Below are 23354 nucleotides of genomic sequence, written 5' to 3' on the forward strand. Positions count from 1 at the left end.
TTCAGAGAGGGGACATACATGCCTGGAATTTGCACCTGGGTCATCTACTATCACAGATTCTCTACATTCTCTAGGGTAGTGGCTTTCACCCTTTCTAATGCTGTGACCCTTTAATATAGTTCCTCCTGTTGCCGTGACCCCCAACCATGAAACTTTTTTGTTGCTACTTCCTAACTATAATTTTGCTACTGCTATGAATTATAATGAATCTGTGTTTTCTGATGGTCTTAGGTGACCCCTGTGAAAGGGTTGTCAGATCCCCTCTTAAAGTGGTCACAACCCATAGGTTGGACCACTGCTCTAGACTATGCACTCTCCAGCACTGAGACGCCTCTGTAACTTGATGACCTTTGCTACTCCTCGAGCAATGCCCGTATAGGGTGACACTCAAACAGCCACCCTTTCCCTGGTCTCAGGAATCAAAGTGCCACCTATCCTGCTGAGAGGCAGCAGGTGGCTGCTTATAATGGGCATGGCCCCACAAGGCACCAACCTCAGAGGGAGCCTTTGCAAAGGAAGTAGTGGGGAGAATGCAAACCGGCATTTTCCTGTCTGTTCTCAGTTCGGATCCTGTCCAGGATGCCAAGAGCCCCAGGCCCCACACGTGATCGGGATAGTTTGTTTATAGGGAGCAGGCTTTGCCCACCCTTGTCTTATGCTCCCAAAGTGTGCTAACTCAGTTACTATCTCAACCATCCTCCAGGGCAGTGCAGTTAGATGGGGAAACAGAGGCAAAGCCCAAGGGTGGGTCTGGACCCCTGGAAGCCTGCACACTCCCACTAACCAGGTTTTCCTCCACCAGAGTTTTTTGTTTTTGTTTGTTTGCTTGCTTGTTTTTTCCAGAGCAGAAGTCATGAGACCTCCAGCAGCCAGCCCAGGAGCCCAGATCAGCAGGGTGAATGTGTGTCAGGAGGTCCTTTTTCCCTCAACTCAATTTTGAATGCTGTTTTCAGAACACTTTAAAAACCTATCAGATGAGCAGCTAGAGTCTCTGTCTCTCTCTCCTAGAAGAGAAGTTGAGCCTTAGAGAAGCAGAGAGGAAGGGTGAGGCCTTTGGGGATGGCAGATGGAGAGTCAGGTGACCACAGCACCTCCTCAACCACAATGAGCTAGGCAAAAGCCACCCATTTACAACCACCTTTCAGTGCCGAGAGTTCTGGTGAAGAAGGCTCTATGTCACTTTTTCCTGAGTTTCTTGAAAGAAAAAAATAAATAAAATATGTTTTCCTGTAAACGTGGGGGAGGGGACTGTCTTCCAGGATTATACAGGACCTGCTTTGCCACACTGTAAAAGCGGCATTTACCAAAGGGCTGGGCCTTCAGCAAGGAGCCAGTGTCAACACCGAGACTGCTCAGTCAGTGCCCAGTGACTCGCTCAGATTTCAGAGCCAGAGCCCACCAAGGAGGGGCCGTGCAGTCACCGTGCCAAAATCAAATTCCTTCAAAGTCTGGCTGAAGCAACAACCCATTCCCAAAAGGCAGCCAAGGATGTTGTAACAGTGATGAAAAAACAAAAAAACAAAAAACCAAAAAAAAAAAAAAAAAAAAACAGCCAGTGCTGACCACTGCCACTCAGACCTGGAAGGCAAATACCATTCTCAGGCAACAGAGGAGGAGCTCGATTCCCAAGCCTGTGACTTTTGAAGGCCGTGTCTGTCACAAGCCAGTGTGCTGGCCATGAGCTAAAAACATGACAAGCACAGCCAGCACCAGCACTCATAGCAAGGGGGCCTTGGCAGGTGCAGCACTGATCGAGGCAGGCCCTGGCTACATGCCCACCTTCCAGACTGCAGACTGAGGCCCGGAAAGGAGAGATGGAGCCCAGGACTGTGGTCTTGACTTGGACCTTGGGTTCAAAGAGAATGCTGTGCTTCCTGGAGACTGCTCGCTTGCTTGTCTGTGTCTGTTTTATGTATAAGAAAATGGATGAACAGGTGTGGTAGCTGCAGTACCAACTGCTTGGTCCTCCAAGCCCATCCTGACCAACAGAATGAAACCCATAAAAGAGAAAACGTATGTTCAGAGGGGTGAAGCCAAGTCCAAGGTCAGATAGCTGTAACAACAGACTTGGGCCCCTGGTATTTCAAAGTCTTTGAACCTAACTGCTTTCCAGAGTTGCCTATGCAGCCGGCATGAGTCCTGCCTGGGTCTCTGTTTTCCCTCTATACAGATGGAGGGTGGGTATGATGTCCAAGCTCTCTGTGATATAGGGAGAGCCTGGAGAGAGTGGTGAGGGTCTGAACAAATGAGGTGAGCAGGCATCCAGCACAGTATTGAAGCTTCCAAAGTCCAACTCCACTGGTACTGAGGCCAGACCACGGATGAGGGGGATCCCTAGCCCTGCTGGTGGCTGGCAGTCTCTAACCTTGGAGCCTACACCCTTGAAAGTGGACACAGTGGCCACTTGTGTTTTCTGGCCCAGACACGCATTGGGAACAATCCTCCCCGTTGTGACAGCCTGGGGCACTGCCTAGAGGAGGTGGGGCCCACCCTTCCAGTCTAGCGGGAACCCTGCCCTACCCTAGGGGTGCAGCAAGCCAGTTCAGGAGCTGGGGGATTACTGAGACCTGGTAACATAGAAGCCAGAGGACAGGCCCCAGACCCTTCCCTTCTCTGGCTACCAGATGACCCTTTACTTCCCAGGAAATGGCTGATATCCCAGAATGCAGCCAGGCCTTCAGCCACAGCTTTGAACTCTAAGTTCCTGATTCCCATAAAGGAATGCAGAGACCCAAGCCTAGCATAAAGACTGAAGGAGAATGGGGTGCAGAAGACAAGGGCCTTGGAGCCTCTGTAGCTGCCTGAAGAATCTTGGGGCATCCCATTCCCACTGTTCATGCAAAACTCTACTGTCTTTGGGAACTGCCTCACTCAGTCCAAGGATCCAGGAGGGCTGACCCCTCTCTCCCTGGTCCAGCTGCCCATTCAGGACCAACCAGTCAGAGCCAAGCTTTGTCACAGTTACTGGTTCAGTGTTGGGCATGTGACCCCAAGGTAGGCAAACAAACTGTCTCTGGATGATTTCTTGTCTTGTTTTTTTGTTTTGGTTTTGTGGGTTTTTTGCTTGTTTGTTTTTGCATTTTCTAAAGGTTACTAGCAAAGCAGCTTTCTCTTTCTCTAGAGTGTCTCACCTGGCAGAATGGAAGGGTGGGGATGACCTGTGGACTCTGCCCTCACCTTCCTGGCTCCTATGCTAGGGCTTGGACTTAAGGCTCATGTATGCTAGACAAGGGCTCTACCACTGAATTATATCCCTAGTCCTTCCTTTTCACCTGTCTAAGGTGGGTTTTGGTTTTTTGGCATATGTATGCGTGTTTGGTGTGTGTGCATGTGCTTGCATTTGTGCACACATGTGTTTATACATGCATGCAAAGGCCTGAAGTTGATGTTGGGTGTTTTTCTGCATCACTCAGAGCTCATGGCTTTGGCTAATCTAGCCAGTTTGCCGATTGGGACTGCCTGGCTCCAACTCCCAAAGGCTGGAATTACAGGCTTTTACATGGGTATTGTAGACCAAGAGCAAGTGCTTACACTGAGCCGCTCAGCTCTGGGTTTGGGTTTGGTATTGTTCAGTGGTGCTGGGAATTGAACCCGAGGCCTTACTTACACATTGTAGGCAAGCTATATCCCCATACATGACAGTCCATCTTGTCACTTCTTCAGAGTCTGCCAGAAGCAGGGCCCACAGAGGGAGGAGCCAGAGTGCGGAGGATCACACAGCACTGGGACCAGCTGCTTCCGATGGTGCTACTCTTAGGTTTCTGGCTTATGTGAGACAATAAACTCCTCTGGGGACTCATGCTATTCACTACCAAAAAGGAAATGAGTCTCCCATCTGGGGATGTTCCCACAGAGCAACCACATGTGTAATGAGGGCCATCTCCACTGTCACCATGACCATAGAGGGACAGTCATAAGATGACCAGGAGAGATAACCTGAGATCTGGGGATCACCATGGCAAGTATGGCCAAGACCACAGGCAAACCGAAACCACAGGACTAGCCTGCCAAAAGAATCCTCTAAAAAAGTGAAACAGATTGCTGTACACTTATTAAATTAGCAAAAACAAGCAGTAATGACCTCATGCCAGTGACTGTCACATAGAAGTCCTCATTACAGATGAGGACATAAACAGCTTCAGCCTTTGAGGCAATAACCGGCCACAGCTGCTGTTTTGTTTGAAACAGGTTTGAAATACCTTTTAAGCCTATTATCCCTCATTTCTGGGAATTTAGAGCCAAGAAATAAAGACAACAAAAGAACCTTACAGGATCACACTCGTAGCCCATAACAACGGAAATGAGGTAGGAGCGGCCTAAATGCTCAGTGGTGAGAAAACTATTAAATTGCTTTAATGGGACATGAGCAACCCTTTAACACATTAAGTGAGCAATCTAGCAATGAGGAAAATCAGCTAGACCATCAGAGCAACAAAACTGGATAATGAAATTGCCCTTGGGAAGCGTGCATGCCTACAGACAGAGATGAGCTGAGGACAGGCCATGGAGAACAAGTGGTTCCCATCCCATGCCAGCTGGTAAATACGCACAGGAGTCCAGGTGAGTGTCAGGGGGTGGAAAGGAGGCGTGTCCTGCACAGGCGAGCACTTGCCCACACCTGGCCATGCAGGGTCTTACAGACTGGCAAAGGCAGACAGCTGGAGCTGTGCTGTCCAGATGGCTGCAATAGCTACCTAGGGAGGTATAAATGAATTGGAATAAAATGAAGTGAAACTTGAGTTCCCTGGTGGCGTTTGCCATGTGCCAAATGCTTCCTGACCAAGAAGAGTGGCTGCCATACTGAACACAATACACACACAAGGCAGCCTCATGTCTGCAGAAAGTTCTAGTGGATAACTCCCAGACTCCCCTCTATAGTAGAAAATGCCCACTCAAGACGTTAGAGAATTTCTTCAATGTCCCAGGCTCCAGAAAAGGTTTCTTTTCCAGAAAGAGAAAAAGGTGGGGAAGGTATAGACACTCCCATCCCTAGACACACAGCTGTTACTGAGATCTCCTAGCAACCTGCCTAAGTCTTAGGGTATAAGCAAAGGATTCCAGCTGACCTGTCCATAAAAGTCTTTGTGTGTGTGTAATGGCTAAAATCTGGATCCAGCAAGGCTTCTTCTTCTAAGGTTTCTACTTCCCTGTCTCTGGACACTGAGGGTTGTGCTGGGCATGTGTCAAACAAGGTAAAGGCCACTGGAACCAGTGGACCTTGATCTGTGTCACACATGAAAATGCAGGGAATGGTGTTGAGTGCTGCCAATCACAGGAGGGCTACAGTTTATGGAGTGGGGAGAGGGGTCCAGCTCTGGGGGGATCAGGGTCACAGAAGAACTGGCTACATGCAAAGAAAAGACCAGTATCTACTCAAGAAGGGGACCAGGGACAGTAGCCCTAGAGGCTAGTGTACAGCAGAGAGGAGCCAGGATAAAGGTTGAAAATCCAGCAGCCCGGAGTAGGCAGGGGAAAAAACACCCAAGGGGTTGGTCATCGAGGAGTGGCAGCCTGTAGCCTCAGGATGAAAGTCCTACAGCAGGTCTTCAGAGGCAGGACACTGAGCACTGGCCAAATACAGGCCCAAGAGGAATAGAGATGTAAGCTCTGTAGGGGAGGAAAGGAACGCCCAGAAATGAAGAGTCCTTTACTTTAGTAGGCAACCACCTCTAGTGTTTCTATTCAACAGCACTGAGCCCCAACTCCCCTTCACCCTCTCTGGCTCCACTGCCTACAAGCACAAACACTGAGGGTGAAGTCAGTGGCTCCCTGAAGCTGACCAGACACAGCCTGAGCTCCCCGGCCAGCACTCCAGCCCCTGACCCCTTGGTAGTGCTTTCACTGCGGGCTGCTGGTGCTGTGGTCGTATGCAACTCAGACCTGAGCTGGCAGTAAGCTATGAAAGAAAGGCCAAGCCCATGTCTGATTCCTCCCAGCCTACACCCTGCAGAGCCTGGCACAGAACAGTCAAGGAATTGGGCGGGGAGAACAGGGAGGAAGCCTGGAAGGTAGACTTGAGGGAGTATGGATGGAGGAGTGTATGAATGTGTGGGAGGATGGATGCAAATGAGCACTGTGGTGGTTTGAATGAGAATAGCCTACAGGCTCATATGTTTGAATGCCTGGTCCCCAGTGGGTGGAACTATCTGGGAAGGATGAGGAGGTGTGGCCTTTTGGAGGAGGTGTGTCACTGGGGGTGGGCTTTGAGGTTTCAGAAGCCCATGACATTCCCAGTTACCTCCCTCTAGTTCTGCCTTATGCTTGCGGATCAGATGCAAGCTCTCAGGTATTGCTCCAGTGCCATGGCTGCCTGCCGCCACCATGACGGTCACTGACTCTAACCCCCTGGAACTATAATTCTCCGATAGATTCGTTCTTTTATAAGTTGCCAAGAGAGGTGGGTGGGAGGATAGTTAAGCAGACAGGTGGGTGAGTGGATGGAAAAGAGGGAGGAAGGGTGTGTCTGCACTCCATACAGAAAAATGAGATAGTCCACATAAGAGACGACCAGAAAGTAATGAGAGTCCATGTCCTCCTGGCTCTCCATTCGTCCTGTTCTAGTTTTGGAAGATGGCACCCATTTGCCTGAGAGGAGCCAAAGCCCCTGGCTGTGCCAGGACATACACAGTTAACCAGTCCTGCCAAGTGGAGAACCACTTCCCGATCAGTAAGTGCCCTGCCAAACTTTAACCCAGTGACAAATGAGGCAGCCAAGTTTCAGAAGTGACACTTGAGGACAGCAGAGATTATGAAGCACAAAAGCAGAGGAGTGACAGTCCCACAGATGTACATTCAACACTCCCTTGGAGGAGAGGCCTGGTGGGCCATCCTGGCACAGCCAGGAAATGCTAAGCCTCTGGGCCTTTTTGGCTTGGAACCAAACCCAAACAGGATCAGCCTCAAAGATACCAAGCCGTGGCCTTGGCGGAAGAGCCGGGTAACCCGTCCAACTTGGCTAGGCATGTGGGAACCTTTGGATCCCAGCTTTTCAAACACGGCGAGGAGTCCAGTCCCAAGATAACATTGATAATGAAGGGGAAGGCCTCCATTTTTGCCATGCTGCCTCCTGCCTGAACGAAGAATGTACTTTATAATAACATCTCATTTAATCCTGATAATTCGGGGATTCTTTGACTCACCTTATCTTCCCATTCCAGACCTCTAGGAGTTATAGTCAGTGCATCACTGTTGTTTTCTAATCAACAGTACTTTTCATGTTATTTTCTATGCTTCTAAAAATAACACAAGTACATGAAAAATAAATCTTAAAAATAGAATGGCATTAAAAAAAAAAAAAGAAAATCAGAATAACAGTATCTTAGAGACGCTGCTCTCTGCATCTTGTGTGATGGATTTTACACACCCCTCCACGGCACTGCAGTCCCAGGCTGACATACTATCTGGGTAATTAGAGTGGCCCCTGTGTTCCTCGCTCTCTACTCTTCTACACTGAGGACGTGAAGAGCTCCTGCATGAGAGGATGCACTGAGCTAACCTAAGAACAGTGCTTAGAACAGTCCCAGCCACATTAATAAAGAAGGACTCAATGGTACTTCTCTACATCTTAATTATCGTACAATAATTTTATGTATTCATAGGGCTTAGTGAGATCTCTCAGTACGTGTGCAGTATGTAACAACCCAGCTGTATGCATGTAAGTCATCTCAGTCACTTACCACTGCTGCGTGTTCAAAAGCCCTCTATGGAGCCAGGTAGCAGCACACGTGTTTAAACCAGCACCCAGGCGGCAGGGGCAGGTGGATCTCCGTGAGTTCCAGGCCAGCCAAGGATTATAAAGTTAAATCCTGCTAAAACAAACAAACAAACAAAAACAAAAAACACTCAAAGACAGGTATGGTGACATACACCTTTAATCCCAGCACTGGGAGGCAGAGGCAGGTGAATGTCTGTGATTTCGAGGCCAGCATGGTCTACAGGGTACCAGGACAGGGTCCCAAGCTACGCAGAGAAACCCTGTCTCAAAAAAAAAAAAAAAAAAAAAAAAAAAAAAAAAAATGTACAGGACTCCTGGCTCTGGGCAAGCAAAGGCGGCAAGACTGGGGTGAGTTCTGATGCTAACCTAGACAACATAGTGATACTCTGTCTCAAAATGCAGGGTTTTGTTATTCTAAAACTAATACCCACTCACTCATGAAAGAGTATCTTAAAAAAATAGAATGACACTACACATACACCCACAACAACAACAATAATAATAAATAATACAGGGGCTACAGAGATTGTTCAGCGATTAACAGCATTTGTTGCTCTTGCAGAAGACCCAGGTTCAGTTCCTAGCACTGGTTCACAACCACTTGTAACTCCAGTTCCAGAGGATCCAACATGCACACACATGCAGGCAAAACATTCATACACATAAAGTAAAATAAATAAGACTACAAATGTTTCGAATAATTTTAATCAGTCTTAAATAAACAAAGGCTGAGGGTGAGGTGGCTTATACAAGGTCACGTAAACACAGTGATGGTAGAGAAAGCCAAGAGCTGAACTCTGAGTCCACACTGTGTGACATTGGCTCTTTCATTCATTCTAGCTGTTATCTGAGCATCACTCACACGTGTGGTATGTGTGTGTGTGTGTGTGTGTGCGGTGTGTGTGTGTATGTGGTATCTGTGTGTGTGTGTGTGGTGTTTGTGTGTGTGGTGTGTGTGTGTAGTGTGTTTGTGTGTGGTGTGTATGTGTGCTGTGTGTGTGTGTGTGTGTGTGTGTGTGTGTGTGTTGGAAACATGTAAAGCCTCTCTACTAACAGCTCTGAAATACACTAGTGATATCAGCCACCATGGCCAGTCTGCTGAGCTCCAGGCAGAGAAGGATGTATCCAACTGCATCCTGTCCTGTTAACTACCCTCTCTCCAGCCAACAGGGGAACCCCTTGCAAGGGTCCCTGTGTGTTGCAAAGCACTGCCTTCCTTCAGCTCTTCTTGGAGGCCAGAGGATCCCCCATTTCCTCTACCAGACATCTGTCTCCTCTGTCAGGCCCGATACAGTTAACCCTCTAGTTACCAGCCTGTAGCTCAAAGCCCCATCTCTCCACCTCCCCCTATTCTAGCTATGATAAGAAGCTAAGCTATGGAGGAAGGAAGAAAAAATGCAACAAGGGGAAGCAGAAGCGAAAAGGGAAGGGAGAGCAGAAGTGGGTGGTGCCTGTGGAGGGAGGACAGGAGGCCCCTTGGGGTGTATCTCCCCAAGACAGGTCCTGCCTTCCAGCCACCCCACCCATCCCCCAGGGCCCAGGAGAACCTTCCTCATCTTCTGCCCTCAGAGGCCCTAGCCACTTCCTCTGCCGTCCTGCCCATCACCACTTCCTCTGCAGGGGAGGCCACCATCAACATCCACTTGAAGCAGACTCCAAAAGAAGCTCATGTTTCTAGACACAGAACCCACAAGGCCATGAGGAGACATCACAGGGAAGCAGCCTTCTCTAAGATAACCTTTGGCTTTCCTTCTGTTCTCTGTAGGAGAAAGGTACAGGCCCCTGGCCAGAAAGACCCAGGATTAAGTTCCAGTCCTGCTATGGAAAGGCTGTGTGTCACTGGACATCTCTGAGCCTCTGCCCTAGCATGTGTAGAATGTGGGGATTATCCCCTGCCTTTCTGAAGGATAAGAGAAGGAAAAATGGTGGACAACAACTAAGTAATAGCCAACCCTCCCGAGGAGACCTGAAAGCTTGATACACACAGGCACAGGTGGTCAAGAAACTATTCTAAGATTGAACACTGGCTTGAGCTCCATAGTGTCCCAGACACTGGCGACTGACTGCAGGTGGTCACATTTCATCCTTCAAAAGCGCTGTCTAGTTACATCATTCCTGTTGCCTTTGTAGTGAGTCAAAAGCAGGTAGAGGTGAGCCATTTTCTCAGCCCACACCACCCAGGATGAGTGGAACCTGGTACTAACCCCAACTCCTACACCATCTTCAATCTCTGGCAAAAGTACCGCCCATACCCCAAATCCCTCTCACCCTCTCTTCCTCTCCCTTAGCACACATCTCCTTTGCAGACTGATAGCCCTGTACTAGGCATTTAACAGTCCTAGGCTCTGACCTAGGGCCCAACCACATCTCCAGTGTGAATTCCCCCACACCACCGTATCCATATAGTGACCCAGCCTTCATTCTTCTCGGGCAACCATAATGGGGACCCAAGGAACCTGGCTGCATCCTCAGGCAAATCATTGTTGTCCCTCTCGTCACAGCCTGTCCCCTTTCTCCCATCCAAAAGGCTCCTTTCTGACATTGTAGAGGCTGATTCAAAGGCTGGTGACAAAAAGGATATTATTTAAGATAAAAAACTGTCGTATTTAACTTCCTCAGTCTGTGACTCAAGGCCCTCTTGATTTATTTCCTGCTGTGAATGTCTATGTCCCCTTCAAAGACTAATATGTGGAATCCTATCTCCAAGATGACAGCATTAGAAGATGGGACCTTTGTGAATAGGATGAACCTTGACAGGAGAAGTAAACTCTAGGCTTTCCAGCCTCCAGCAGTGGTCATCATTGTCTGTATTGTATACAGCCACCATATATGGCTATGCAGACTAAGGGACTGGCAGACACAACCCTGTCCTTGTCCTGACAGCACCCAGGTATGCACCATCTCAAACGATCAAACTCACTAGGAAGAGGGGAGAAGACATGGACAGGGTGGACCAGAGATGTAGGGGCACAGCACCAGGCCAACTCTGTGGCGCTCAACAGGAAGAGTACAGCTGGGCACCAGAAATCAGGTGGGCCTGCACAGATGCATACTTGAGTACAGGGACTCCAGATGAAAACTAAATGTCTCTCTGATGATACTTGTGAGATGCTTAAATGACCACTGTACTACACTGCCACCTCTTCTAGTAGCCCCGCACGACTCCTGTGGTCTGTGGGACATTTCTGGGAACAACAGTCAGGCTCCCCTGCTCCTATATATGGGGCCCTGCAAGAACACAAAGCAGATGCTATCAGCCAATGAGATGCTTCCAGAGGAGACTTAGCACTGGTCTTTTCAAATGCCAAGGTCAGTGGCACTGGGTTTAGCCTGGTGGAAGCCACACAAACCCACTTTCAGGCAATCAAGCTCAACATTGGCAGTGGCAACCTGGGTCTCCATGCCTACCCACTTACCTGCCCAGCTTCCTTCTCTCTGCCTTCTGATTACCATCTGGCTGCCCTGCCCATAGGCAGCTTCCTGCTCACCATGGCTCTCTGTTGGTCCCTGTACAAGCTCTCTTGATGGGCAGCTCCCAGTCCACAGTGACTGCTGGAGGTTACTCTGACCTCCTGCTGCCCTTTGGCAGCTCCTGAGAGCTCTGAGGGTGGCTATCTTATCAGCTTTACTCACATGGGGAAACAGGCTCAGAGGCAAGCCACTCATGTCTCTCATCACACAGTTGCTAAGTGGGGCGGCCAAGATTTGAATGATCATCTGAGGGCAAGGTTCAATTCTTTTCTTATATAACACAAGGAGGTGACAGATGCAGCAAGCCCGCCACATCTGTGGCTCCCACATCCAACCTTGGGTTTAAAAGGTCTTTTTTTTCTTTTTTCTTTTTTCTTTTTGGTAACCGCATCTGTACTGAACATGTACAGACTTCTTTCTGGTCTTGTGTCCGAAGTGATGCAGTGCAGCTACTCACACAGAAACTTCAGTGCCAAGGTGTTAGAAGTTATCCAGAGAGACGGAGAGTGGATGGGAGGCTGTGTAAATGCTATTCCCACTTTACATGATAAAATTGAGCTTGGATGCCAGCGTCAGGGGTGGGGTTAGGGGGTGTTCTGGGACCAATTCCTCTGGACAGTGAAGGCAACTTTACTGCCAGCTGAACTATATACAACCATGACCATCTGATTAGTGGGAGGGCTCTGCCTCCCCTCTCATAACCCAGAGCATGTGCCAGTGCTGAGGACAGTCTTGGCAGCCACAACATAGGTGGGGGTTTACTGGCATCCGGAGGAAGAGGGGACACAAGCTGGGGATGCTGAGAACATCTACAAGTCATAGGGCAAGCCTGAGATTGTGAACTGAAGTTCCCCGGAAAGGGGGCACAGGAGTGGGAGGGAGGGAGAGGCTCTGCCCGTGTTACCAATTCTGCAAGGCCAAATGACTAAACTTGAAGATTAGGAAGAATTGAAATGTTGCAGACAAAAGAGGAATTACGGTGGGCTATTTTGAGTACCTTCGAGAACTATCCACTGCCCCTCCCTGTTCAAACCTAACATCCCTGCAACTACCAAAGCCAAGGATGTCCTGGAACAGCACGTGAAGCCCAAAGCACAGTCCCCCACTCTGTTGTGACCCTCCTACCCATGGCCCCACCCATACATTGACTATGACTTATTTTGTTCTACAACTAATAAAAATCTCACATGACCTCTTCCACAGTGGAGTGTAGTATATGGGGAAATCCGGGACTGAGTTCTTGGTACTGGCACTCATATTTGGTCCCAGGACTAACTTACTTATTCCCTCTGACATGACAACAGTGTTTTTGTGTTGACACAGTGAAGACTGATCCTGACACCAACGTCAACAGTGCCCAGGCAGGAAATCCAGGTACCATAGCCGAGCTGCAGGTGCCATAGTCTTATTGCCTTGCTCCCAGTTAAGTGGCAGTGGCATTCAAGGCCTTCTCAGAAGCAGCACCCAGAGTGTCAACAATCATAAACAATTCTGGCACTGCCCCAAGGGGGCCAGGAGTAAAGCTGTCCCTCTCTGTGGGCTCCTCTTCTGCCCTGTGGATACCATCTCACAGACAGCTCAGGCACAGAGGAAGCCATTAGCTTTGGGAACATGTGGAACATGTTCTATGTGGAACATAGATTCTACCAGCCCTCCACTGGTGCCCTAAGGTACCCCAGACGATGACCCTGTGGCTTTCTTCCTCGTCTAGGGTAACCTCAAGAGACAGCATGAGTGTTGGTTCCTTCCACCAAGCCATACTCACACCTGCAATGCAGATGGATTAGCAGTAGCAGACCCTTGCCAAGTGCGCCCAAGAGACTGGGTACTATGACTCTGGAGGAATGGCTCACAATAGCTTGGACTTGAGTTCAAAAATACTACACTGAGAGGAAATAAGGTTACTGCCTAGGGGCAGATCTCTTTCCGCAGTAGGAGTAGAAGGGGACAGTAGGGGAGGAGAAGGAGGAGGAGGAAGAGGAAGAGGAGGATACAGGGGGCCCTGGACAGCCCCAGGGGAGCCAGGCGGAAACCCAGACTTTCCAACTCTGAGGAGCAGCAGAGGTGAAAGAAAGAAGGGAAGGCCGGGCCTGGAGGGGCGGAGGCTTCCAGCACTGCCATCCTGGCTATGCCTAGCCAGGCACAAACAGCTCCCAAAGCCAGCAGAGTTGAGGGCACCTGAGGTCTGGGTGTAGCTGCCAAAGTCCCCTCAATCTCTGGGGATCCACAATGACTCTGGGGTTGGCTGTTAGCAAGAGAAGGCAGCAAAGGGCTGCCATAAATTTCTCTCATTGTATTTTCAAAATCACCCTCAAGCCAGACATACCCTCTGACCCACTCATTCTTATCTGGGAATCTAAAATGCCTAAAATGCCTAAAAATGACTTTAAAATGCATTTCAAATATAGAAAGAATTCTCCAAACAAGCTGCTCACTGACCTGATATGATGCTGACTTTGAAAGTGCCATTTTGTTGCAAGGCCATTGACATGCCAGGGAGCAATTTTATCCTAATGTTAAAGTCAACCTGGCTTAATGCCAGACCAAAAAAAAGCAGCAGATGACAGCTGATCAGAGCAATCCAAGGCGTGCAAAAAGCATGAGGGCTTGAGGACATCTCCAAACACACTTTGGGACATAACAACAGCCCCCCCCATTCCCAAGCTCTGACCTTCCTGCATACCTGGTTTATTGTCATATTATGGATTTGCTACCGGCACCAGGTCAACCTGCACAGATCTGTGCTTCTGAGGACATGTGTCTTACATTACAGAATATGTAAAGTTCCCACTACATACCTGACGGGACAAGAACTGATCAATTTCAATTAGTTAGTTTGAAAATAAAATAAAACTGGTGGTGGTGGTTTACACCTTTAATCCAAGTACTCGGGAGGAAGAAACAGGCAGATCTCTGTGAGTTCAAGCCCAGTCTGATTTATAGAGTAAGTTCCAGGACAGCCAAGGCTACCCAAGAAACCTATCTCAATATAAATAAAAACAAACAAATAAATAAATGAAATGTGAAAAGACAGCCAGGCACGATGGCCCATGCCTGTACTACCAGCCACATAAGGGACTGAGAAAGGAAGACTCCTTGAGACCACAAAGGAGTTGGAGGCCTACCTGGGAAGCATAGTCAGTAAGATCATCTTTCAAAAAAACCAAAAACAGACACAAAAGTCCAGGCTGAGGACACAGATCAGTGGATGTTCGCCCATTGTGCACAAGAACCTGGATCCAACACCAAAGAATATAAAGACAGTGATCTATGGGGCTTAGGTGACTTTCTTTTCTTTTTAGTTCTTTTACTCCCCCTCTCACCATCTTGATTTTACAAATTAACCTTTTTGTTTGTTTGTTTGTTTGGTTTGGTTTGGTTTTTCCAGACAGGGTTTCTCTGTGTAGCCCTGGCTATCCCGGAACTCTTAGTATAGACCAAGCTGGCCTGAACTCAGAGATCTGTCTGCCTCTGCCTCCCAAGTGTTGGGATTAAAGGCGTGTGCCAGTACCACCTGGCTACAAATTAACCTTTTAGAAGCTTAAATACAAACACTCAAAGCCAAAGCAATCTCCAGAAAGTGAAGAAGTCACTTCAACCACTAGCCTGGCCCTTTCAGGCCTATACTCTTCTACCCCTCAAAACATAGGATTAGCTCCATATCAGACTCTGCTGAGGGCAGCACTTTCTACCACAGAGACTAAACACTTCCTCTCCTCCCTACCCCACCTTAGAGAAGGTGATTGTTCTGGTAAGAACACAAAACATCCCATCCAGAAGCCTTATGTTGAATTTAAGTAATGAAGTAGAAATTATTTTCTTTCAGAACCAACTTTCTATCACACGGAAATGTGGCAATGGCCTTGATGTTGAACTCAACCAATCCTCTGTCTCTGAGCTAATCAGAGAGCTGAGGAGAAAGGGGCTCCCTGTCTTGAGGAGGCTGTGAATGCTCCCACTCCATGGGTCCATGGGAATTCTGTCTTCACCATCCTGAGGAACTGAGCCTCCTAAGACTTCATAGGCTAGGGAAGCCCCAAGAAGGTCCCTACCACAGAGTCTGTGGAGAGAAGCTCAGCCTATTAGAGGATGGGGGTGGAATGGGCGTCTCTCTCCACCCATGCCCAACTGCTTCCCAGCGCCATGGCAACTGGTAATAACTGGTCCCAGCCATTTAACCAAGATGGAATTTCTGTCTCATACTGCCTCAGTGACCAGACCAAAGAACCAGGAAGTAGATAGAGGTCATGGCCCTTGATTAGAGAATCTTAGTTAAAGAGAGAGAGAGAGAGAGAGAGAGGGAGAGAGAAAGAGAGAGAGAGAGAGAGAGAAAGAGAGAGAGAGAGAGAGAAGAAAAGAAAGGAAAGGAAAGAAAAGGAAAGAAAAAAGACCTATGTGAGTGCTCTGGGCGGGGCCAAGGAAAGCAGTAGCTCTGCAGGATAGGCAGGCTGGTGACAAGGCACTGTGAGTAGGGAATATCTTCCTCCTGAATTGGACACTGAGAAAAAAGTATTAAGTAAAGCCTCGCATTGTGGGTTCTAGTCCCTTCCACACTCTGGAATCTGGTAATCACACATACACAAACCTTAGTTAGAATGGCATGTCATACACTAAGGTCATGGAGGCAACACAGACATGTGTCACTCAATAATGGGGACACAGTCTGACAAATGCCTCATCAGGTGATTTCATCATTGCAGGAGGTAAAGCAGGTATCTACACAACCCTCACACACACACACACACACAGTGGCATGGATTCCTTCACCTGGGCACCACAGTGTGTCTATGTACATATCACATACACACGGCACTAGTATTGTATCCAACGCCATACTGAATAAAACGGAATGAAATTAAGGACATGCTGCACAAGAAAGAGCCTTGAATCCATATCCCAACACCCACATGAAAAAGTCAGGTGTGGGAGTTCAAAGCCTGTAACCCCAAAGCTGGGGAGGCAGAGGCATGAAGATCCCTGGGGCTTGCTGGCCAATCTAGCTAAATCAGGTCCAGTAAAGACCCTGTCTAAAAAAGACCCGGTGGAGGGTAATTGAGGAAGAAACCCAGTGTTGATCTCTATCCTCCACACACATGTACACAAGTGCATGGGCACCAGCACATATGTGGGCACATGTGCATACACACACACACACACACACACACACACACACACACACACACACACACCAAAAAAACAAAAACAAAAAAACCTTAAACACAACATGAAGTGATACTTAATCAAGAGACAGGGCATACTAGAGACAGATGAGGTTGATGCCAGACTAGCAGGATACTTTAGAGGAAACTTTTAAAAAGCTGGAGTATGCTCTGAAGTAACAGAGCGCATCACATAGCACGTACACTACAGTGACAGTCACTTGTTATCCTCATCAAGTATCTGGTGCTGTAAGTCACTCTAATTGCTACATTTCTATATGCATGAGGCACAGGTTTGCTCATGTCAGCATCACCGCAAGCTCTTGAGGAATGTGTCGAATGTAAGGTATGGATGGCACTGGGTAACAGGAGTGCTCCAGTTCCTTTAGTCTCACGGGACCATCTTTGTCTATGCAACCCATCACCAACCGTGACAAACAGTCCAGGTGTACTAGCTGCCACATGATGCTCTTGATCTCCCTTTCCCTTATCTTGACATGGAGCCATCTCCCAGCCTTGGGATCTAGGGTCACTCTTCAAATGGATTTACATGCTTTGGAGAACAAAGAAGCAACAAAACACCGAGTGATCAGAGCACTCCCTTAGTTAGAACTGACTGAGAACAGTGGAGTTTTACCCAGCAAGCAGAAATGACAAGGGAGACTCTTAGCCTCTGGAAAGCAAAGTTCTACATTTGAGTTTAAATAAACATCAACCACATAAAGCCAGAACAGGACACTTGGGGACGAAAGGCCAACTAGAGACAGATGAAGCTCTGCCAGCATAGAAGGACACTTTACAGGGAACCTTAAAAAGTTAAAGTGTATTTTAAAGTAACGATAGACAGAGAGCATCACATAGTAGCTACACAAGGTGACCAAAAGTCTTTAACAGAGAAAAAAAAAATACAGAGAACCCAGGGCATGAACTAGAAATCAGCTGGACAATAGAGATGGTGAGTCAAGTGGTGAGGCTGACCTAAGCCAGGGGCCTGACAATGCTCAGGACATCTCTGCAGGAGCAGACAGCAGAGAGACCTGAGAGGCTGGGAACTACTTCCTAATGTCACTAGAAGAATGCAGCAGAAGAGAGGACGCGACGCGAGGACCGAAGAAAGGATGGGCTGGCCTGGTAGCCCTCAAACAAGGGCAAACCCCTCAGCCAAGGGCAGCAAATCCACTCAGCTAGACAAAATGACCTCTGCCTGACCCTCCCACTGGGGAACTTTGCTCTAGTGAGGTTCCTCAGCTCTAACAGGAAGTGCAGCTCAGCGAGGAGGTCTCCATGGGTCTGACTCTCCTCCAAACTGCCACTGCTCCAAGCCTCTGGGGCACTCTGAAGTGCTGAGTGGGGCCTGAGAGTCTTAGTTTCTTTCTTTTTGTTTCCTCTAGACAGGGTTTCTCTGTGTATCCCTGGCTGTCCTGGAACTCACTCTGTAGACCAGGTTGGCCTCGAACTCAGTCAGGGATCTGCCTGTCTCTGCTGGGATCAAAGGTGTGTGCCACCACACCCAGCTGAGAGTCTTAGTTTCTAACAAGCTTCCCAATGATGCTAATGTGCCTCTCCTAAGGCGCACATTTCAGCAATTAGGCTCTAGCAGACCAATTTCAAGTCAAAGTGAGCAAGCCCCTACTTGGAAGCTGGAGAAACCCTTTCTATGGTCCAGCATCCTGAAACTAGGATGAATGAGCCCTCTAACTACAGAAGACCCAAAGACAGTGACTTACAGCTTAGGTGGGCAGTTAAAAGCAGCTAATCAGAATCTCCTAATAAAAATAGGGGATGCCAGACTGCAGTGGCCAAGCCTACAGTCCAAGTTACTCCAGAGGAAAGCTGATCTCAAGTTGTAAGACCAGCCTGAACAACATAACAAGACTCCATCATGGGGGTTGGGGGGGGGTGGACTTTTTCTGGAGGAAATGAGAAAGAAAGGGTGGAGTCAAGATGTACGAGTTAGGTGCTTAAACAACAACCCAGGCACTCAGGACTTGCTCAGAAAACCAAACCCCAGGAGCTGTCCGTCTGCACACGTGTCTAAATGGAATCATGTCTGCCCCACCCACTCCTCCGCATAGCCTCTGCCCTGTCTTCCTCCAGGGGAGAGGTAACTGCATACAGGGAGCCTCCGGTGACTCAGGAGTCCAGAAGCTAAATCTGTGCCCTGCAGCTGCAGTCACAGGACCCTGTCCTTGCCTTCCGTTGAGCTCTCCAGCCGCAGCCTGTCCTCGTTCACTTCAAGGCCCCTCTGTCCTCCCGAGTCCCTATCTTAGGTTCATCTTCAGGAGTGTCCCAACCCTCCCAGGTACAGCCCTGAGCCTTAACATTCCCGCAACATCGGTGTAGCCCCGCTTTAAAAGATGTGTTACTATCACCGTGTTCCCGAGGGTGCCTCGGGTAGCCCCCTGGGATGTTGAGGTCCTACAAACATCCCTTTGTGTCCAGAGCGGGCACACAGGAAGTGCTCAGAAGCAGCTGCGCGGGTGTCAGGGGCTCGCAGGGCCAGGCAGGCGCAGCCATCGGGACCCTCACCTTGTAGACTTTGCCGAAGGCGCCATCGCCCAGCTCGCCCACAATCTCCCAGACGTCGTTGGGGTCCAGGTCCCGGCGGACGTGCTCATATTCACGGGACTTTCTCTTCTCGAAGTTGGATAAGCGCAAGATGCGGCGGAAATTGGCGAAAGCCATGCTGGGTCCGGAGCGCGGCGGGAGGACTTGCGGCTTCGCAAAGCCGCCCTCCTCCCAGCGGCGCAGCGCGGGTCGAGTGCGTCCGCGGCTGCCGGGAGCTGCCGGAACAGTGGCCCGCCCCGCTCCGCCCCGCCCCGCCCCCTCCTGGACCCGCCCGCAGAACGCCCCGCACCCGCGCGCGTGCCGGTCCCTGCCGGCTCCACCTGCTCCGTGGCGCCCCGAGACCCCTCAATTGGCTGCGGGAGCTCCCGGCTCCGCCTGCGCCGCGGGGCACTCTGGAGACTGTAGTCCACCGGATGGCCTGCCCGCGGGCCAGCTGCGCCTCCCGGAACCCCAAACCTTCGGGGTCCTGCTGGAGCCCTGCGACCGTCGTCGGTCCCAAGCTGGTGCTTCAGCGCGTAGAATGTCCCTACAGCGGCCTGGCTCGCCCTTTTTCCGCGCGGGAGTTTGCGCCCCTCTCCCCGTGGTTCACGCGGGTCCTCGGTGCTCCTCGCGCCAGGGTTCACGGGAGTCCCAGGTTGCCTTCACCCCGCTTTCTACGCGGGTCCCAAGCGCGGTGCTTCCTCTAAGAGCACAGAAGGCAGAGCCCCCGCGGCGGCGCCCCCTACACCCCCCCCCCAAATGGGGGCCTTTCCCCGCCCCAGCCAGCCACAGAGGGCCAGGGCTCAGGACAAGAAATAAGAGCCCCTTTAGGACCTATTAGGCTTCGGGGTAGAGCAGATATATTCCTTGTTAAGTAACACTTTCTAGTCCCCCCCCCCATAATAATACTAAAAAGCCCCAATAGAGATAAAACCCGAGACATCTCGGAAACCGTACTTCTCCATCCTGGCGGCGGGACCCTGGTCGCTCTACCTTAGCTGCTGGTATCCTGCAGATTGCACAGCGCCTTTCCTTGGTATCAGTACGTGGTTTCTAGCGCACAGTGCTGCGGGCTGAGCAGCTGCAGGGCCTCTGATGGTGATCCTCCCCATGACCAAGTGAGTCTCACACTAGGGCACCCTCACCTCGAGAAAGCATTTAGACTGCTGCTCCCCTTCTTCCAAACTCTGTTCGAAAATATCACGGGAACCGCGCGCGAAAGTGCAGTTTCCCACTAGGAAAGCCGGCTGGAGAGTGAATGCGATGCCCGGGGGATTCGCGCAAAGGGCTCCCTGAATAAAGGCTGTCCCGGTTTCGATTGTTTCAGTCACGGAATGAGTGTGGAGAAATTTCATCCTTAAAAGAAAGAAATGTCACGCAAAACTGCTCTCGTTGAGTCAGCCTGTGAATGAGCCAAAGGGTAGGTCTGTCACTGGGTTCAGCAGGACCCGCTGAAGTCTGTGCAGCTATACCGGGTAGGCAGAGAGTCAGAATGCGCTGACTAGTCCCAGGAGCCCCAGAAGAAAACAAAGTGTGCATAAAAATAGAAAGATCCTCTCAAAAATGTCATGCTACGTGAAGGAAGCCAGATCCAAAGACTGCATGAGGTATGACTACATTTATCTGACCCGTCCAGAAAAGGCAAAAGCTGTGGAGAGCCGGTTAAGGGTTGGCTTCCAGACAAGGGGGCTAGCTGGAAAGAGTGATGTGGAATCTCACTAGACTGTTGGAAATTCCCGGAAACAGAACTACAGTGACAGTTCCACAACTTGGGAAACTGGTCCCTCATCACTAGAGTGACTTTTGTTTTTGTAAGGTGGTGGGCGGGGCATGTAAATTTCGTGTGTGTGTGTGTGTGTGTGTGTGTATGTGTGTGTGTGTGTGTGTAGCAATAAAAGGAGGCTCAACAGAGCCTCTACTTTGAAACTTAGGTTAAATCATCTGTCTTTGGCTACAGGGCCTTGCAGTGACCTAGAGATGAATGAAGAAGGGTGGGGGGGGGTTGTGACCTTCCCCCACCCTACTGTTATCAATTGCTGTTAAATTCGATAAATAGTGTGTTTGATGTGTAGATCTCAATTGCTGAGCGGAGGTCAGAGGACAGAAACTTTTAAGAGTTAGTTCTTGTTCATGGTCAGCCTGGTCTACAGAGTAAGTTCCAGGACAGGCTCCAAAGCTACAGAGGAACCCTTTCTCAAAAAACAAAAAGCAAAACAAAACAGAACATTAGTTCTCTCCTCTCACTATGTGGGTCCTGAGGACTAACTCAGTCCTCAGGCCCCCAGGCCCTACTGAGCCATCTCACTAGACCTGATTTTTAAAAATACTACCTGCCGGGCTTAGATGTTGAAAATTTTTCCTCTCAACCTTTCATTCATATGTCAACTTTGTTCCTGGTCTCTTCTATGTACAAGTGTGTGCTATTGATATAATCAAATCTGCCTTTATCTTAATGTGAGTGTGGGTATTCCCCTGCTACTGAGGATTGACTCCTGGACCTTGGTATGCAGTTGACAGAACTACACATCCAGGTGGAGAGACAGCTCAGTGGTTAAGGGCAATGACTACCCTTCCAGAAGAAGAGTCCATCCTAGCACAGGGCAGTGATGCCATCTGTTAGAACAGGTCAATGTGATCTCACATGCTCCCTCTTCTGGCCTTCCCAGGCACTGCATGCAGGCGGTGCACAGACATACATGCAGGCAAAACACCCATAAACATTAAAAAAAAAGAAAAGAAAACAATGTAAGCCATGCATGGTGGGGCATGCCCTTAGTTCCAGCAATGCAGAAGCAGGTGAATCTCTAAGTTCAAGTCCAGCCTGGTCTACTTAGCGAGTTCCAGACTAGGCAGGGCTACACAGAGAAATGCAGTCTTAAAAGAACAACAATCAAGTTCATTGACATTTAATCTATGTTAAATAGAAATGCACCCCTTAAGGCTCGCTGCTCACTGAGTTTTGCCAAGACAGGGCTGTTGCCACAGTCAGGGTAGAAAACATCTCCATTGCTTCCTCAGGCAATTCTCATTCCCATTCCTTGCAAACTTTACCCTCTCCCCTCGTGCTGGAGATTAAAATGCTCAGTCATGAGCCATACACCAGTCTGTGTTTAGCTTCTTATAACCCAGCATATTTCTGAGATTCATAATGTTGACTCATTAATCCTCATTGTCAGGCAGTATTCTACTGTATGGATTACCATCACCATTAATACATTCAACTGCTGAGGGGGCAGTTGGTGTTGGGTTCTATCCATCTGGTTATTATGGATAAAGCTGATGCAAACACATGGTGTCAGAGTCTTTGTATAGCAATGATGGAGCTCAGGACATATGACCTCAAAATATGTTACTCTGTCAACCTTCATCCAATGGGTCCCTTCCCTGTCCTTGAAGGAAAGGATAAAGGCTTTAATAGGATATTTAAAAGGATAAAGGCTGAGTGAGAATCGACTCAACTGAGCCCTTACAACCATTAGGTAATCCTTTCTGTTCTCTAGCCACACACCCTACAGATGAGCTTCCATTCTTCACCAAGCCTAAAGACCACACAGGCACACTGTTTCTTTGGGTCTACATTTCCTTATGATCACTCCCATCCATATACAATTTAACAAGCATGCAGTCATGATGGTGTTCTCCTGTAATCCCAGCATCCAGGAAGCAAAGCCTGAGTCACACAGTGAATTCCAGGCAGCCTGAGGTACAGCAAGAACTTGTCTCAAAAACCAAAAAATAGCCAAGACATAGTGGCACAGACCTTTAATCTCAGCACTTGGGAGGCAGAGACAGGCAGAACTTGAGTTCAAGGCCAGGCTGACTACAAAGTTCCAATCCAGCCAGGGTTACACCTTCTCTCAAAAGACAAACAGCCTGGTGGTGGTGGTGGTGGTGGCGGCGGTGGTGGCGGCGGTGGTGGTGCACACCTTTAATCCCAGTTCTCGGAAGGCAGAGACAGGCAGATCTCTGTGAGTTTGAGCCCAGCCTGATCTACAGAGTGAGTTCCAGGACATTCTCCAAAGCTACACAGAGAAACCCTGTCTCAAACAAAACAAAACAAAACAAAAAACCGTTATAGCAAGGTGGTAGTGGCACATGCCTTTAATCCCAGCATTTGGTTGGCAGAGGCAGGCAGATTTCTGTGAATTCAAGATCAGCCTGGTCTATGTAGTGAGCCCCAGGAGGGTTAGGATGTTGATAGTGAAACATCTCTCTCCATATGAGTGTATGTTATGTATGTATGTATAACAAGTATACTATCTATATATTATGTAACCTAAACATTTATGCAGACATAAATGCCTTCCCTTTGGCTTTATATTAGTATACTTGTTTGAGGCTCTCTCTGTACCTTTTGTTTGTTTGTTTTTTGAGACAGGGTTTCTCTTATAGCTTTGGAGACTGTCCTGGGACTCGCTCATTAGACCAGGCTGGGCTCAAACTCACAAAGATCTGCCTGCCTT

At 49.0% G+C, this 23354-nt stretch overlaps 1 protein-coding gene across 1 annotated transcript in view; it reads right to left on the bottom strand.

Moving 5' to 3' along the window:
• The window catches only part of Stk10 (serine/threonine kinase 10), an 84637-nt gene extending 65551 nt beyond the window's left edge, over positions 1-19086 (bottom strand). Inside the window, exon 1 of the mRNA XM_051180987.1 lies at positions 18874-19086. Coding sequence (XP_051036944.1) covers positions 18874-19029 — 156 coding nt within the window. The 5' untranslated portion in view covers positions 19030-19086. The remainder of the gene's footprint in view (positions 1-18873) is intronic.
• Between the last annotated feature and the right edge of the window lie 4268 nt (positions 19087-23354).

This window comes from Phodopus roborovskii, unplaced genomic scaffold (genome assembly GCF_943737965.1).
Source record: "Phodopus roborovskii unplaced genomic scaffold, PHOROB, whole genome shotgun sequence".
In the NCBI taxonomy this organism is placed as follows: domain Eukaryota; kingdom Metazoa; phylum Chordata; class Mammalia; order Rodentia; family Cricetidae; genus Phodopus; species Phodopus roborovskii.